Source organism: Taudactylus pleione, unplaced genomic scaffold (genome assembly GCF_031769625.1).
Source record: "Taudactylus pleione unplaced genomic scaffold, aTauple2 ptg000610l, whole genome shotgun sequence".
NCBI classification, from domain to species: Eukaryota; Metazoa; Chordata; class Amphibia; order Anura; family Myobatrachidae; genus Taudactylus; species Taudactylus pleione.
In genome coordinates, this window is record NW_028285012.1 from 2,911,428 (window position 1) to 2,926,037 (window position 14,610).

General features: G+C 48.8%; 1 protein-coding gene across 2 annotated transcripts in view; it reads right to left on the reverse strand.

Annotated features, from left to right (window-relative positions):
- CUNH10orf67 (chromosome unknown C10orf67 homolog) overlaps window positions 1-14,610 on the reverse strand; it is a 140,545-nt gene that overhangs the window by 21,559 nt on the left and 104,376 nt on the right. For both annotated transcript variants that reach the window (XM_088454222.1, XM_088454223.1), the window contains 2 exons: window positions 2,860-2,934; window positions 2,631-2,727 (listed from right to left, as the gene is read on the reverse strand). In XM_088454222.1, coding sequence (XP_088310348.1) covers window positions 2,631-2,727; window positions 2,860-2,934 — 172 coding nt within the window. The remainder of the gene's footprint in view (window positions 1-2,630; window positions 2,728-2,859; window positions 2,935-14,610) is intronic.

Genomic DNA, 14,610 nt, shown 5'->3' on the forward strand with positions numbered 1-14,610 from the left:
ATGTATATATCTCTTTTTTTTCTTTTATATAACAGTGTCATAATGGTGGTAAGGTGAAATGAGGGAGATTGGTAGACTCTTCAGGGAGAAAGGGAGATTGCTACTATTTCAGGCAGTCTCCCTGACAATGAGGGAGAGTTGGCAGGTATGGTGCAGATATGTAGTGTGTATGTATGGAACATGTATGGGAAACTACTTTCCTATTACAGGACATGGGTACTAAAGAGGTAGGCTTAGATCATTCATTTATTTGCTGGGGTGAATCATCCTCCTAAGCACAAATGGATGGCCCTCTCATTCACTTGGTACATTTAGATTGGTATATATGGGCCCTCTCATTCACTTGGTACATTTAGATTGGTATATATGGGCCCTCTCATTCACTTGGTACATTTAGACTGGTATATATGGGCCCTCTCATTCACTTGGTACATTTAGATTGGTATATATGGGCCCTCTCATTCACTTGGTACATTTAGATTGGTATATATGGGCCCTCTCATTCACTTGGTACATTTAGACTGGTATATTTGGGCCCTCTCATTCACTTGGTACATTTAGACTGGTATATATGGGCCCTCTCATTCACTTGGTACATTTAGACTGGTATATATGGGCTCTCTCATTCACTTGGTACATTTAGACTGGTATATATGGGCCCTCTCATTCACTTGGTACATTTAGACTGGTACATATGGGCCCTCTCATTCACTTGGTACATTTAGACTGGTATATATGGGCCCTCTCATTCACTTGGTACATTTAGACTGGTACATATGGGCTCTCATTCACTTGGTACATTTCGACTGGTATATATGGGCCCTCTCATTCACTTGGTACATTTAGACTGGTATATATGGGCCCTCTCATTCACTTGGTACATTTCGACTGGTATATATTTAGACTTGGTAAATTTAGATTGGTACATTTAGATTGGTGTATATGCTGAAGATTCCTAATAGGACTCAAACAAGCAATCATAGAATGTATCTGGTCATTAGCATATTCAAATGGATAAAAGCAAATAAACAATTATATAGAAACCAGTTAATCGTCAGCGCTCAACCATACCAAAATGGTCAAGTTCTCGACAGGGTTTAAACTACCTTCACTGCCACCTTCGCTTCATAAATACGTATTTAGAAGGTCAACTATGTCAATGTCCTGCCTGATTTGGCCAGTATGGAACACAGTATATACACAAGTGCTGGGTTTTATAGCTGATCCCCATCGCTGTAGTATGTGGCAGTAAGAGTCCCGGGGGCCCCTGTGTGCCCTCAATTCTATAGGTGCATTGTGATACAGCTGAGGGTCCCTACTCAGGCAAACCCTGGACTGTCTAAACGTTGTGGAACACTCATGTTGGCGTGGCTTATCTGTGTGTTACATGCATTTATAAAGCCCTTTGAACGCAAGAGGGATCCACTTATAATGTTAATGGATTACAACACATATGTGGATTACAAACACCCTTGCGCTCAACTTTAACTACAGACGTGCCATCAGTGACCATGCAATTAATAAATTATCCACCCATCTACTGGTCTACAGTGGGTACTGTATATAGAAGTTTCTGTTCACTTCATACTATAAGGGGTATATTTACTAAAGTGCAGATTTTTAGAAGTGGACGTGTTGCCCATAGCAACCAAGTCTAGCTATTATCTTCTAAAAGGTGCTTGATAAATGTTAAGCAAAATCAGATTGGTTGCTATGGGCAACAACTCCACTTCTAAAAACCTGCACTTTAGTAAATATACCCCAATGGTTCTGTAAATGTTTGAAATAACATTGTGATATAAATCGTAGGCCTGGACCTTTTATGAGATAAGAGATACATTAATTTCTTTAGACACTCGTTTAAGGCCCCTTTTCACATCAATTATACTTTTGTAGGTGACTATTTTTTTTCCTTTAAATATACCTACGACAAAATTAGTGATGTTGTCTTATCTGCGCGCTACCAATCGATTGCAATTCATATGTTATAAATTATGTTGCACATTTGAATTTAATGCAAATCATTACATATCTTGGAGCAGAGAGGTATCTTTTGCAGCCTAATAAACATAAGCAAGACATGAACTAAAAGGATATATATTCCATGAAGCACTCTGGCCTTCCCTAACACTACTCCACATACCAGCCAGTATGAGGAGGGGGTGGTACGTGGGACAACCAATCAAATTCTGCAGGCTACTAAAGAGGCCGTCTCAGCTACAAACCGACGCCCATTTCTGATTATAACAATCACCGATTAAAGGTACAGCCTCAGGGCAAGTGCTTTTATGCGGGTCAAGAAAATCTGACTTCTCATATCTGTAAACAATGACAATAGGCCAGGGGTGCGTTATTCCTTATCATATTTGTGCATTTTATGCATATGCAAAATTACTGTGGCAGTGCACTATGTAATGTTTCCTTACTGTAACTTATGTTCACCATTTACCCATCTTGTGAAGTCATTATTCTAAAACATAAATAACATTATGAAGGACACTTACCTATCTGATAAAGAACTGCTAGAAATAATACTTAAGAAAGCAGCTGAAGCCCTGATAGCATAGACTCAGCTATGAATGTATAAGTAAAATGTGCCGATAGCTATAAAAGTGCTGTTTGAACCTCACCATCCTCAGTGAATCCGTCTTTTTCAGATGCACCCAAGAAGTTAGCAGGACGGTCGGACGGCTGCATAGAGGCAGGTGGCTTTGCTCCTATTTGGGGCTGAAGATGACAGTGAAGTGAATGAGAATAAACTTATACATATTTACATTTCACTGATTTGAGCGTGTGCACCAGACACAAGAAAAATACACGTACGTACGTACATACATACATAAATACATACATACATACCAAAGGTAAGCTGGGGAAGTAGGAATTATTCCGCACGGGTAATTCTGCAGGGACGGCTCCCAGAGAACCATCTGTCTGCAGGCAACACAAATACAGTTTTATAATATGGATTATTACACAGAACGTTATGGTTTATAGATTATCACAAATAGGCATCTAGGCAGTTTAAATGAACAATAAACAAGGTTACTATAGATAACAGGGGCAAAAGTAGACAGTGGGAGAGATTCAATTAGGTGTGACGTCCCGCTGTGGCCTCGCCTGATGCACACATTTCTTGATATTAATGCACAGAAAATGTGTCTTAGTACTGCTCATAGTTAATTGCAACCAATCTGTTTCCACCTCTCATTTGATAGATTGTACTTGGTAAGTGGTAGGTATGAGACGATTGGTTACTATGGCCTCTAATCCACTTTCCCACTCTTTAGAATGATTGATACATACAGTGTACCCCATGTACGGCTGCGCAAACTACCATATATTGCAGAAAAAAATCATGGAGGATGGATGGCTGTGTAGACCGCCGGGATCCCGTACCCAACCAGCAGACGAGATGCGGTCAGAAACCTGACCACTGGGATTCCGGCGGTCAGAATACTGGCGCTGGCATCCCAACCGTGGGAATCTCCAAGGTAAGTACTGGGGTTAGGGATAGGCTGCGGGGTGGGGAGGTTAGGTTTAGGGTGCGGGGAGGGAGGGTTAGGTTTAGGCACTGGTGGGGGTTAGGTATAGGCACTGGGGAGGGAGGGTTAGGAGTTAGGTTAGCAGTACTTACCTTTAGGCGTCGGCATTGTAACATGGTCGGGATGCCAGCATTGGGATTCTGATCGTCGGGATCCCGAGCGCCGGCATCCCGCACCCAACCCGTAGTACACACCATGACCAATAAGGAGGCACTGCGAGCAATCGCTGAGAATTGAATTGGACCTACAAATTAAATTGTCCAGGAACAGGTTCGGGGTAAAGATTAAGTGTAATAACAGGATTACCCATCGCAGTGTATTAAACATGGATTTAGTTTTTTTGAGGGAAGACGGGAACACTGGGCACCCTGTGGTGTCTGGGTTAAAAAATTGATAACTAGGGGTTCTAGGCGAGCTTGACCTTTATTACATTTCCTGGTATTCTTTTTTTTGCAATGCTAAGGGTCCCAGACATAGTACTCATGTCATCCTAACACGAGGCTAGAGTCAGAGACGGGACAGAACATCGCCAGTCTCCACAGCAAAATTTTGGTATGGGTCCGTAGTTTTAGTCTCCCGACCACCCCACCACGCGCTGGGCCTCTTCTGAGCGCAAGCGGTCTGGGGCATGTGACTGACCAGCAGAGAAGGCCTCCACTCTGCTCTTTTGAGGACAGAGCAGGGACAACTCGCCATTGCCGGCCTCCCGGCTTGTAAGTGACCGCTCATCCTGCACCCCTGTAGTTCTGCCACTGTCAGGGGTTTACTAGCAAAGAAAAACAAACTTCTGTCATTGGACATCTCAAATATTATATGTGATCTTAGTGTGGTTAAATAACTACTAAATCCAAACATTGAAATGTTCAGATGCAATCCATGAAGGTAAAATACACTGATATTCCCAAGCTGCTGTGATAAAACTTAGGTAGCCCCCCCCCCCCACACCCCTACTAGAGAACTGATGTCCTCACTCATATTTGGGAAACTATAAGGAGATCTAGGGCCTATTTCAGCAGAGTACAGAACAACAAAACATCTTTACAATTCTGTCCTTACTAAAATACAATCGTAGAAGGAGGTGTCTGGTGCATCCGCGATACCAGCGCTGGGACCACCGTTGCGACTATCAGCCACAATGTAGGATGGCGTCAGCCAGCTGAGTAAGCCTCAGCTGATGCAGGCTAGCCAGCATGCGAGGCCAGAAATCTGCGTCCATGGACACAGACCCTGGCCTTGGCATTCCCAGGAAAATGGGGACGACACGCTCCTGTCTCCGGAAACGCAGGCCTCCCTTCCCCGCAAATGCCTCTGCGTGTTAATCAGGCTGAGGCATAGCAGGGTCTGCAACCGATCTCGCAGGACCCGTTCTGCACATGCTCAGATAATCGGGTATCTGCGTCCAACAACAGTTTAGCGTTCTCTGCTGAATCAGGACCTTAGATAGGTCAGAAAAGCTTGTGAATGCAGTCATTACGGGTTATGTGCCACCACTGACTCTGCCCCTGCGTATAAATTCACCTACACTCAGTGTATTTCTACTCAGCAAACCTGCAAATCTGTCACACAAATCCTGCCTGCTTATTAATAGAAGCGCCTTCCTCCTAACGTGGCGACCTGCCGCTGCGGAGTGGGAGAAGAGCACAGTGGGCATATTTCATTAAGCATAAACACTTAGTTCCATGTCTATCATTCATCTAATAATACGCAGCTGTCCTTATATATTAATTTCAACAACTTGATTTACAATCACTTTAGGGGCTTATTTAATAAAACAGTGTAACACTTACTGTATGCATGCCACCTATAAGATGTTACCTTTCATAATATCATGCTGATGTCAGAGTGCTAATAGTGATTGATTGCTATGGGTTACCACATGTCACTGCTCTTTGCACCATGGGCCTGATTTAGAGATTTACGCAATTCCAATATTTACGCAAAATGAGCGATTGTTAGCCAATGCGCATAAGGGAAAGCCGCAATGTACAAGCGCTGCAATTGCATTGCGATTACTCTCGCACAGAAGATTCACTCGCAAGTTGAGTGACAGGCAGTCAGTGTTTGGGGGAGGTAATGGGGGTTGGTTGCAAAAACGCAGGCGCGTCTGACCATTTACACGCTGTTTCATGGGCGTGCATTAGTTAGCTATTGCGATCTCCTTCACAGCATGAGAGTTCCCTGCGTGTCAGGAGAGCTGCAGTGATGGCTGCTGGTCAGATTTGACTCACAAGCTGTGCGGCTTCCCGATGTTTGTCGATGTTACTGATGTTTACGCTGTTGCACGTCGTTGGACGTGTATGAAAAGGCAGCAGTGGGCGTCCCTATGCTCACCTGTGCTTTGGCAGGCATTCGCATACTTTAGTAACTGCGATCCGTAAGAGATTACAGTTGCGAATGCATTAGCGTAAATCTCGGGATTAGGCCCCATGTTACTAAATAAGCCTACTATTATTACATATCACATACATACATACAGAAAATACAAACCAACAACTGCAGCTATCTATCAATATCTGTATTAACAATTTGGGGGGGTATTCAATTAGCCCCAGTAACGCTTTTTCTCTGAAAAGTTTACACCGGTGAAAACTTTTCTCCAAAAAATATGAGATATGGTAAGAACTTACCTTTGTTATCTCTATTTCTACGAAGTCCATAGGGTTCCACAGGATACCTTGGGGTATAGGTAATGACGTCAGGCATCGGGCACCATAGAGTTAAGTTTTCAGCCTCCTAGGATGCACTAGGGTCCCCCTCCTATACCCCGCCCCCAAGCCAAGGCATCTCAGTTACGTACCATGCCATAGGCCGGAGAAGGAGAAGGAAGAGAGAGAAAAAAAGATCTGGACACACACGAGAATCACATTCTCACCAGAGGGAGACGGAAAAACCGGTGACCAGAGTAAAGCCCATCTGCAGCACAGGTGCGACAGGGCGGGAGTCCTGTGGAACCCTATGGACTTCGTAGAAATAGAGATAACAAAGGTAAGTTCTTACCATATCTCATATTTTCTACATCAGGGTCCATAGGGTATCCACAGGATACCTTAGGGATGTCCCAAAGCAGTATCCTTTAAGGGTGGGGACGCTCCTGTGCTGAAAGGAGAATCCGCCACCCGAAGGAAGCATCCTGAGAGCCAAAGGTGTCAAACGCGTAATACCTCACAAAGGTATGGACCGAGGACCAGGTGGCAGCTTTGCAGATCTGGACTGCAGAGGCACCACGTCGAGCAGCCCACGAAGGACCCACAGACCTAGTGGAAATGAGCCCTCACAGAGGAAGGAACCGGAAGGCCTTCATGAACATAAGCTTCTGAAATGGCCATAGGAATCCAGCCTGCTTTGAAGCAGGCCAACCCTTTTTACGGAAGCCATAGAGGACAAACAAGGCGTCCGACTTCCTAAACGAAGAAGTGTGGTCAACATAAATCCTTATTGCCCGCACAACATCCAAAGTGGCCTCACCCACTGAAAGATCAGGTGAGTTAAAAGCCGGCAAAACGATTTCCTCGTTGATGTGAACACTGGAAACAACTTTAGGAAGGAAACCAGGACGAGTGCGCAGCACCGCCCTGTTCCTATGAAAAATCAGAAAAGGGGGTCTACAGGAGAGAGCCCCTAAGTCAGAAACACGTCTGGCCGAAGCAATGGCCAGAAGGAATAGTTTTAGCTGTCAGCCATTTGAGGTCCACTGAGCCCAGTGGTTCAAACGGCGGTCCTTGGAGAGCCCTCAGGACCACAGCTAAATCCCAAGGCGCCACTGGTGGAACAAAAGGTGGCTGAATTCTGAGAACACCTTGCATAAAGGTGCGCACATCAGGGATTGCAGCAATCCTACGATGGAACCAGACGGACAGGGCAGACACCTGCACCTTAAGAGACGCAAGGCGAAGCCCATGGTCCAGTCCCGCCTGTAGGAAAGCTAATACTCTAGACAGACGGAACTCCCGAGGAGCATAACCTCTCGGCCGACACCACTGGAAGAACGTATGACACACGATGGTATATTCTTGCAGAGGATGGTTTCCGAGCCCTTAGCATTGTTTGCACTACAGAGCTGGAAAACCCCCTGGGGTGTCTCAACAGCCACGCCGTCAAAGACAGCCGAGTCAAGTCCGGGTGAAGACAAGGACCCTGTGACAGGAGGTCTGGACGTATTGGCAACCGCAGACGAATGTCCACGGACAGTCCCTGGAGGTCTGAGAACCAGTGCCTCCGGGGCCACGCGGGAGCTCTCAACAGGAGTGTCCCTCCTTCCTGTTTAAATTTCCGGATTACCTGTGGAAGAAGGGAAAACGGAGGAAACAGATAAGCAAACCGGAACGTCCACCGGATGGACAGAGCATCCAGCAGAGACGCCTTTTCGTCTCTTGTGCGAGACCCGTACACCGGCAACTTGTTGTTGTGCCGTGATGCCATGAGGTCGATCTCTGGAAGACCCCACCTGTCCACCAGAAGTTGAAAGACGTCCTGGTGCAGAGACCATTCCCCCGGATGAACGTCCTGGCGACTGAGAAAGTCCGCCTCCCAGTTTAGGACTCCCGGGATGAAGACTGCTGATATGGCCGGGAGATTGCGCTCCGCCCAAACCAGGATTTGGGACACCACTACGAGAGCCGCCCGACTTCGGGTTCCACCTTGCCGATTTATGTAGGCCACGGTGGTAGCGTTGTCCGACTGGACCTGCACTGGGTGACCTTGGAGAACCCGATGTGCCTGCTGGAGAGCATTGAATACCGCACGGAGCTCCAAGATGTTTATTGGAAGCTCTGTTTCCGCCCGAGTCCACCTGCCCTGGAACAAGTGTGGACCCGTGACTGCTCCCCAGCCTCGCAGACTGGCGTCTGTTGTCAACAGGACCCAATTCGCCACCCAGAAGGGACGACCCCTGTTGAGATGGGTCGTCTGCAACCACCAGGCTAGGGCCAGGCGAACCTCCGGAGTGAGCACCATCGTCTGGGATTTTAGACTCTGAGGCAGTCCATTCCATTTGGACAGGATCAATTGCTGCAGAGGTCTGGAGTGAAACTGGGCGTATTCCACCATTTCGAATACCGACACCATGGAGCCCAGTAACCTCATCGCCGAGTGCAGAGACACACGGCGATTCTGCAGACAACTGCGCACCCTCAACTGCAAGGCAGAGATCTTTGCCCCCGTCACAAAGATCCTTTGCTGACCGGAGTCCAATAATGATCAGGGTGGACTTCTGCCAGTTTATCAACCAGCCGTGCCGTTGCAGTACCGCAATGGTCAGGTCCAAGTGGCGTAGAAGGAGCTCTGGAGATCCTGCCACCAACAGAAGGTCGTCCAAATACGGTAACATGCGGACTCCCTGCAGCCGCAGGGAAGCCGCCATGACCGCCATCACCTTGGTGAATACACGTGGTGCTGTCGCCAGCCCAAAAGGTAACGCCCGGAACTGAAAGTGGTCATTGCGGATTGCAAACCTGAGGAACTGTTGATGGCGTAAAAGAATAGGGACATGCAGGTAAGCGTCCTGTATGTCCAACGACACCATGTAATCCCCAGGTTCCAGCGCCAGACTGATGGACCGTAGGGTCTCCATCCGAAACCTCGGCACCCGCAAAGACTTGTTGAGTGCTTTGAGGTTGAGGATCGGACGATACGACCCATTGGGTTTCTGCATCAAAAACAGATTGGAATAGAAACCCTGGCCCCTCTGGGAGAATGGAACAGGCACTATAACTCCAGCCTGGAGCATAGTGTGCAAAATCTTCCGCAGTTCCACGGCTTTGTTCCGGTCTGATGGAAGACCCGTGGTGAAGAATCGAGATGGGGGCCTGTGCCGAAAGGAGAGGGCGTACCCGTGAGAAACCACCTCGAGAACCCAAGTGTCTGTCGTGGTAACCGACCAACACTGGGCGAACTGCAGCAAGTGGCCTCCCACTTTGGGATCCCCCAAAGGGAGGCCTGGACCGTCAGGCCGCAGGCTTGTCATCGGGCTTAGGGGCCGGACGTCTGGTACTCCAGGCCTGTTTCCGGGGCTTGGCCGATTTTTTGGGGCCAGCCTGTCTGGGAAAAGACTGCATCTTAGGCCTACCCTGGGCCCTGTAAGGCCGAAAGGACGACGTACCTGAACCAGAAGGAACCGCAGCAGACGGAAGACATGCTGATTTGGCTGCTGCCAGCTTGGCTATGATTTTGTCCAGATCCGGACCAAAGAGGACTTCTCCATTGAAATGCAAACTTCCAGCCCTTCTTGGAATCAGCGTCCGCCTTCCAAGATCGCAACCATAAGGTGCGACGAGCAGCGACAGCCGCCGAAGAAATCCGAGACGCCAGGGTACTGATATCCAAGGCCGCCTCATTGATATAAGTGGCCGAGTCCCAGAGATTGCCTATCAACTCGGTCTGTTCAGCCGAACAGTCGGAATCGAAAGACGTCTCCAAATTATCAGCCCAGCGCTCCATAGCTCTGGCTACCCAACAAATGGCCATAGCCGGCCTAGCTGCCCCCCCCCCGCAAGGGAATAAACGGACTTCAGGCAAATCTCTACCTTACGGTCCGTAGCATCCTTCAAGGAAGACATGGAGGGCATGAGCAATGTGGCACTGCGGACTAGGGGCCTGATTCAGAGCCGGACGCTATTTGCGCTCGCTCGTTCAGAAAAAAGGGGTGGTTATTCAAATGAACCGTTCGCTCTTTGCGGTCTGTTCATGCCTCTAGGTCTGAACGAGCGAACAAAACATGCGGTAGTTTTTTAGAAAAATACGCCCCCTGGCCGCTCGCATCCTATGTCATATCCGCTATTTATTGGATTAATCGAGTACATCGACCAGCGTATGAACTGCTCGCTATTCTTGTGGTTGGTTTTTCCTACCGCAATCTTGCGAGCAGTTCTGACTATAAAATAACCCAGTGACGTGGTCAATGACGCTGCTGTATTAATTATGCACACCCTTAAAACGCCCGTTTTGACCTTTAAGCACGCCTGCATTCTGATCTCCACTCCCCGTTTTCAAGCACCTTCCCCTGTTACCACCCACATACGCCTCCTCCTGTCACTCAAAATAGCAGGCATTCGCTATTTAGCGAACAAACGATTTTCGGCCGCACTGACTGGTTCGCGCATGCGTATTCTATCCGTACGCATGCGCAGTTGTGCAGCGAATGAGCGGCCACTTACGAGCGGCTCTGAATCAGGCCCTAGGCGTGTCACATGAGAATCCACCTGAGGAGGGGATTACCACTTAGAAAAATAATTATCCGCAAACGGATAAGCCACCGCCAAGCGCCTCTGAGGCGTTTGCCCGGATGTTTCCACGCCTCCTCTAAATGGTCTATTAACTGACCCGAAAGAGGAAACACTGTGGCGTCACCCTTAATATCCTTAAAAAAGGCATATTTAGATTTTGACACCGGAGGATTGTCATCCTCAATCACTAAAGCTGTGCGGACTGCCCGAATAAGTCCAGAAATATAAACCTTGGACCTAGCGTCCGACTCTTTAGTACGGAGAGGTTCCTGGTCAGAAAGATCCAGAATCTCCCCATCATCAGAAGTCACGTCGTCATCCTCATAAGGAGCGGACATAGATGCCACCGGCCGCTTATGCGGCCTCAACACAGACTCCCCTTGTAACACGTCCGACAAGTGCTGTACAGAACTTGTCAGAGAATTAACCCACGCAGGCTCCTGAGAGACTTGGGGAGGGGAAATAGGGAGACTGTGTGGTACCATCAATTGTCTCGGGAAACCCTGCATGGGTGACGACACCACCGACTGCTGGGACAAACCCATCCGTGAGAACGCAGGCTGCGGAGCTAACTGGCCCACGAGTGTTGTAAGCGCTTTGGCGAAACAAGCCCAGGGCGGCTCCTGTACCGGGGCTGTGACAGTAATTGGCCGCGCCAATAAATAACACTGCCGACATAGCCCCTCCGCACTACCTTCCCCCTCCGCTATAGGTACCTTGCACGTAGTACACAAAAGCTGGAGAGGAAAGTCACTCACAGATATGATGGTAAGTATGTGACCCCTCTCACTGATAATCGTTAGTATAGTGGGAGAACCACCCTGCAATCACTGCACCGCAAGGGCTTTAGCAGAAAAAGATCAGGGACAGTGAAAAGGCTGACAGTAGAAAATGAAAGTACAGGCAGCAGCGCTAGCAGAAGTCACATAAAATGCAAAGAAAATCAATTCTTGCAGTAACAGCGCTGATCCTCAACTACGCAGACACAGAGCCTGGTAGGACACAGCGCTGCATACACAGACCTGAACCAAACGGAGGAGAGGTATGCCGGGGGACCTAGACCGCGATGCCACCGCTTCCAAGCTTCCAGCAGCGTTCACCATGCGCTTGTAAAGATGGCCACCGAGGAGCATAGAGGAGGCCGGCCTGGGGGAGGAGCGCTGCCACAGGGCCAGTCAGCACAGTGCAGAGAGGGCTGTTGGCAGCGGGGGAGGCGCCGGCTGTGCTACAGGGAAGGCGCGCTCCCCTGGCATGCAATTAACCCCTGGGACGCCGCAGCGCTACCGCTCAGCCGCGGTCCGCTGTCCCAGGGGTGTAGTGGAAGCGCAGCTTAGGTACCTGGCTCCACACTCTTGCCAGTCCCCAGGGAGCCCCCTGCCTGGGGACTCTGGACCATGTTTCAGCAGGGTCCCACTGCAGGACCCCGCTGCTTACCTGCTGCCCCCTTGGATCCGGCCATGGTCCCAAACATCTGGGGTCACCGCTAGCTGTGACCCCAGATGCTTACCAGCATCCCCGGATCGGTACCGGCGTTCTGGTACCGGCGGGGGTGTATGGAAGACAGCATGAACGTCAGCACTGACTGTCCATGCTGTACTTCCAGATGTGCAGCCACAGCTGCATTGAAGAAACTTCAGGGGCTATTCTTAGCCCCCCTCTAACAGGTGCATCCGACTCCGGCCGGGCACCGAATGAAACTGAGATGCCTTGGCTCGGGGGCGGGGTATAGGAGGGGGACCCTAGTGTATCCTGGGAGGCTGAAAACTTAACTCTATGGTGCCCGATGCCTGACGTCATCACCTATACCCCAAGGTATCCTGTGGATACCCTATGGACCCTGATGTAGAAATAGTTATTGGGCTATCCTATTAGGCACGGTTTTTGTATATGTGAAGTGGTATAGGAATTATCGCAAATTTCTTTTCGCCACCTCTGAGCAGGTCATTTGGCTGAAAATGACAGGACTTGGGGCCTGATTCAGACCCGCTCGTGGAGCGATGGTGGGCCATTGCGCACAAGCCCCGGAGCGAGTGAGAACTTCACTCACTCCGGGGTTCGCTACAAGATGGGGCGGCTGTCGATGTTGATCGACAGCTCGCTCCGTTTTGTAGGCGGGTAGGGGGGGGTGGCTGGACAAACGGAGGCGTTCCCGAAGGAACGCCTGCCGTTTGTGGGCGGCCCTACTGGCATCACTCGTGATGTCAGTAGTGGACTTCCTGCTCTATTAAAGCACTAAGTCCACTCGGGCTTGCGAGACCTGAGACTCTACCACACCCTATCTATAATGGGTGCAGGGTGTGCGGTGCACACGGGCCCCTGGGTCCACGGGGGCCGGCAACGCATACCCTGCACCCATATTTTCTAATACTTACCTCTCTGAAGTCCCGCGTCAGGTGTCGCAGCCCTGCACAAAACGCCTGGAAAATGTCCACTGCTGCCATTTTCTCAGCGTTTTTCGCATGAGCAGTAGAGAAATCACATACGCGGTAGACTCTGGGCACTGACTAGTGCCCAGAGTCTACTGCTGCGGTCAGTCCGCTGCCGGGCTGCAGGGGAGAGAGGAGGGGGCCACGCAGGGGGAATGCATACGGGCCCCCTCCTCCCTTAATACGCCCCTGGTCGGGCACAGGTGGAAATGCAGACAGATGTTGTGGATGCACCAGAGAAAGAAATCGGCACCTGCGCATGCATTGGTTAAGGTATGGATTGATCTGTCCGTCGACAGAGCATACTATTCATAATATGGGTGTTTCTGGGCGGTGACCATGCAGACGTATGGAACCATTTGTAATATATATATGTATTAAATATATAAATATATATATATATATATATATATATACACATATATACATACACAGACACGTACATACACACATACTTAAAGGACACTGTATTTAAAACACACGTTGCTCAGGATGCCACCTTCAAACTCTCAACCTCACATAATAGTATCAAACACCTAACACGTGAAGTTACTTAATTCTAACTATATGAAGCTAGGTGTAATTGTAATTTCAACCCATTGCAGCTAAGAAGATCTATGTAGCACATTACATAGATCCTCTTAGCCGCAATGGTTTTATACTGGCAATCATAACTAGCTTCATATAGTTAGAATTATCGGGATTCCTATGCTGAAGCAAATCGTTCTATATGTTAGGTGACTGACTTTGGTGTATGATGTTGTGAGCTCAAGTCCTGGTTGTGACATGCTTAGAAATGTGTTTTACACACACAGTCAAGTACATTATTATGACCACCAGCTAATAGCCAGAGTATCCGCTGTGTGCAGCACGGACAGCAGCTAGACTGGCTGGGATTGACTCAATAAGGTTCTGCTAGGTTGGCGCAGGTATCTGGAACCATGCCGACTGCAATGCATCCCACAGCTGCTGGAGGATGCGTGGTGGAGTATCCATAGAGCGAACACAACGATCGAGGTGGTCCCACAGATGCTCAATTGGGTTAAAGTCTGGGGAATTATGGGGCCAAGGAAGTACTTGGAAGTCTTGGTCTTGCTCATCCAACCACTGTCGGACATTTCTAGCCGTGTGACATGTCGCATTGTCTTGCTGGAAGATCCCATCCGCCTCAGGGAAGACAATCAGCATATATGTGTGTACGTGCACTACAAGGATGGATTCATAACCAAATCGGTTGAGGGTACCTTCCATATGGATAATTGGGCCCAGAGAATGCCATGAAAACATTCCCCAGACCATAACGCTGCCACCACCAGCTTGTGTACTACCAGCAATGGTTCAGGGTGTTTGTCCTCCGATGTTTCTCGCCTGACACGTCAACGTCCATCCGTTCGATGAAGCAGAAACGTGACTCATCGG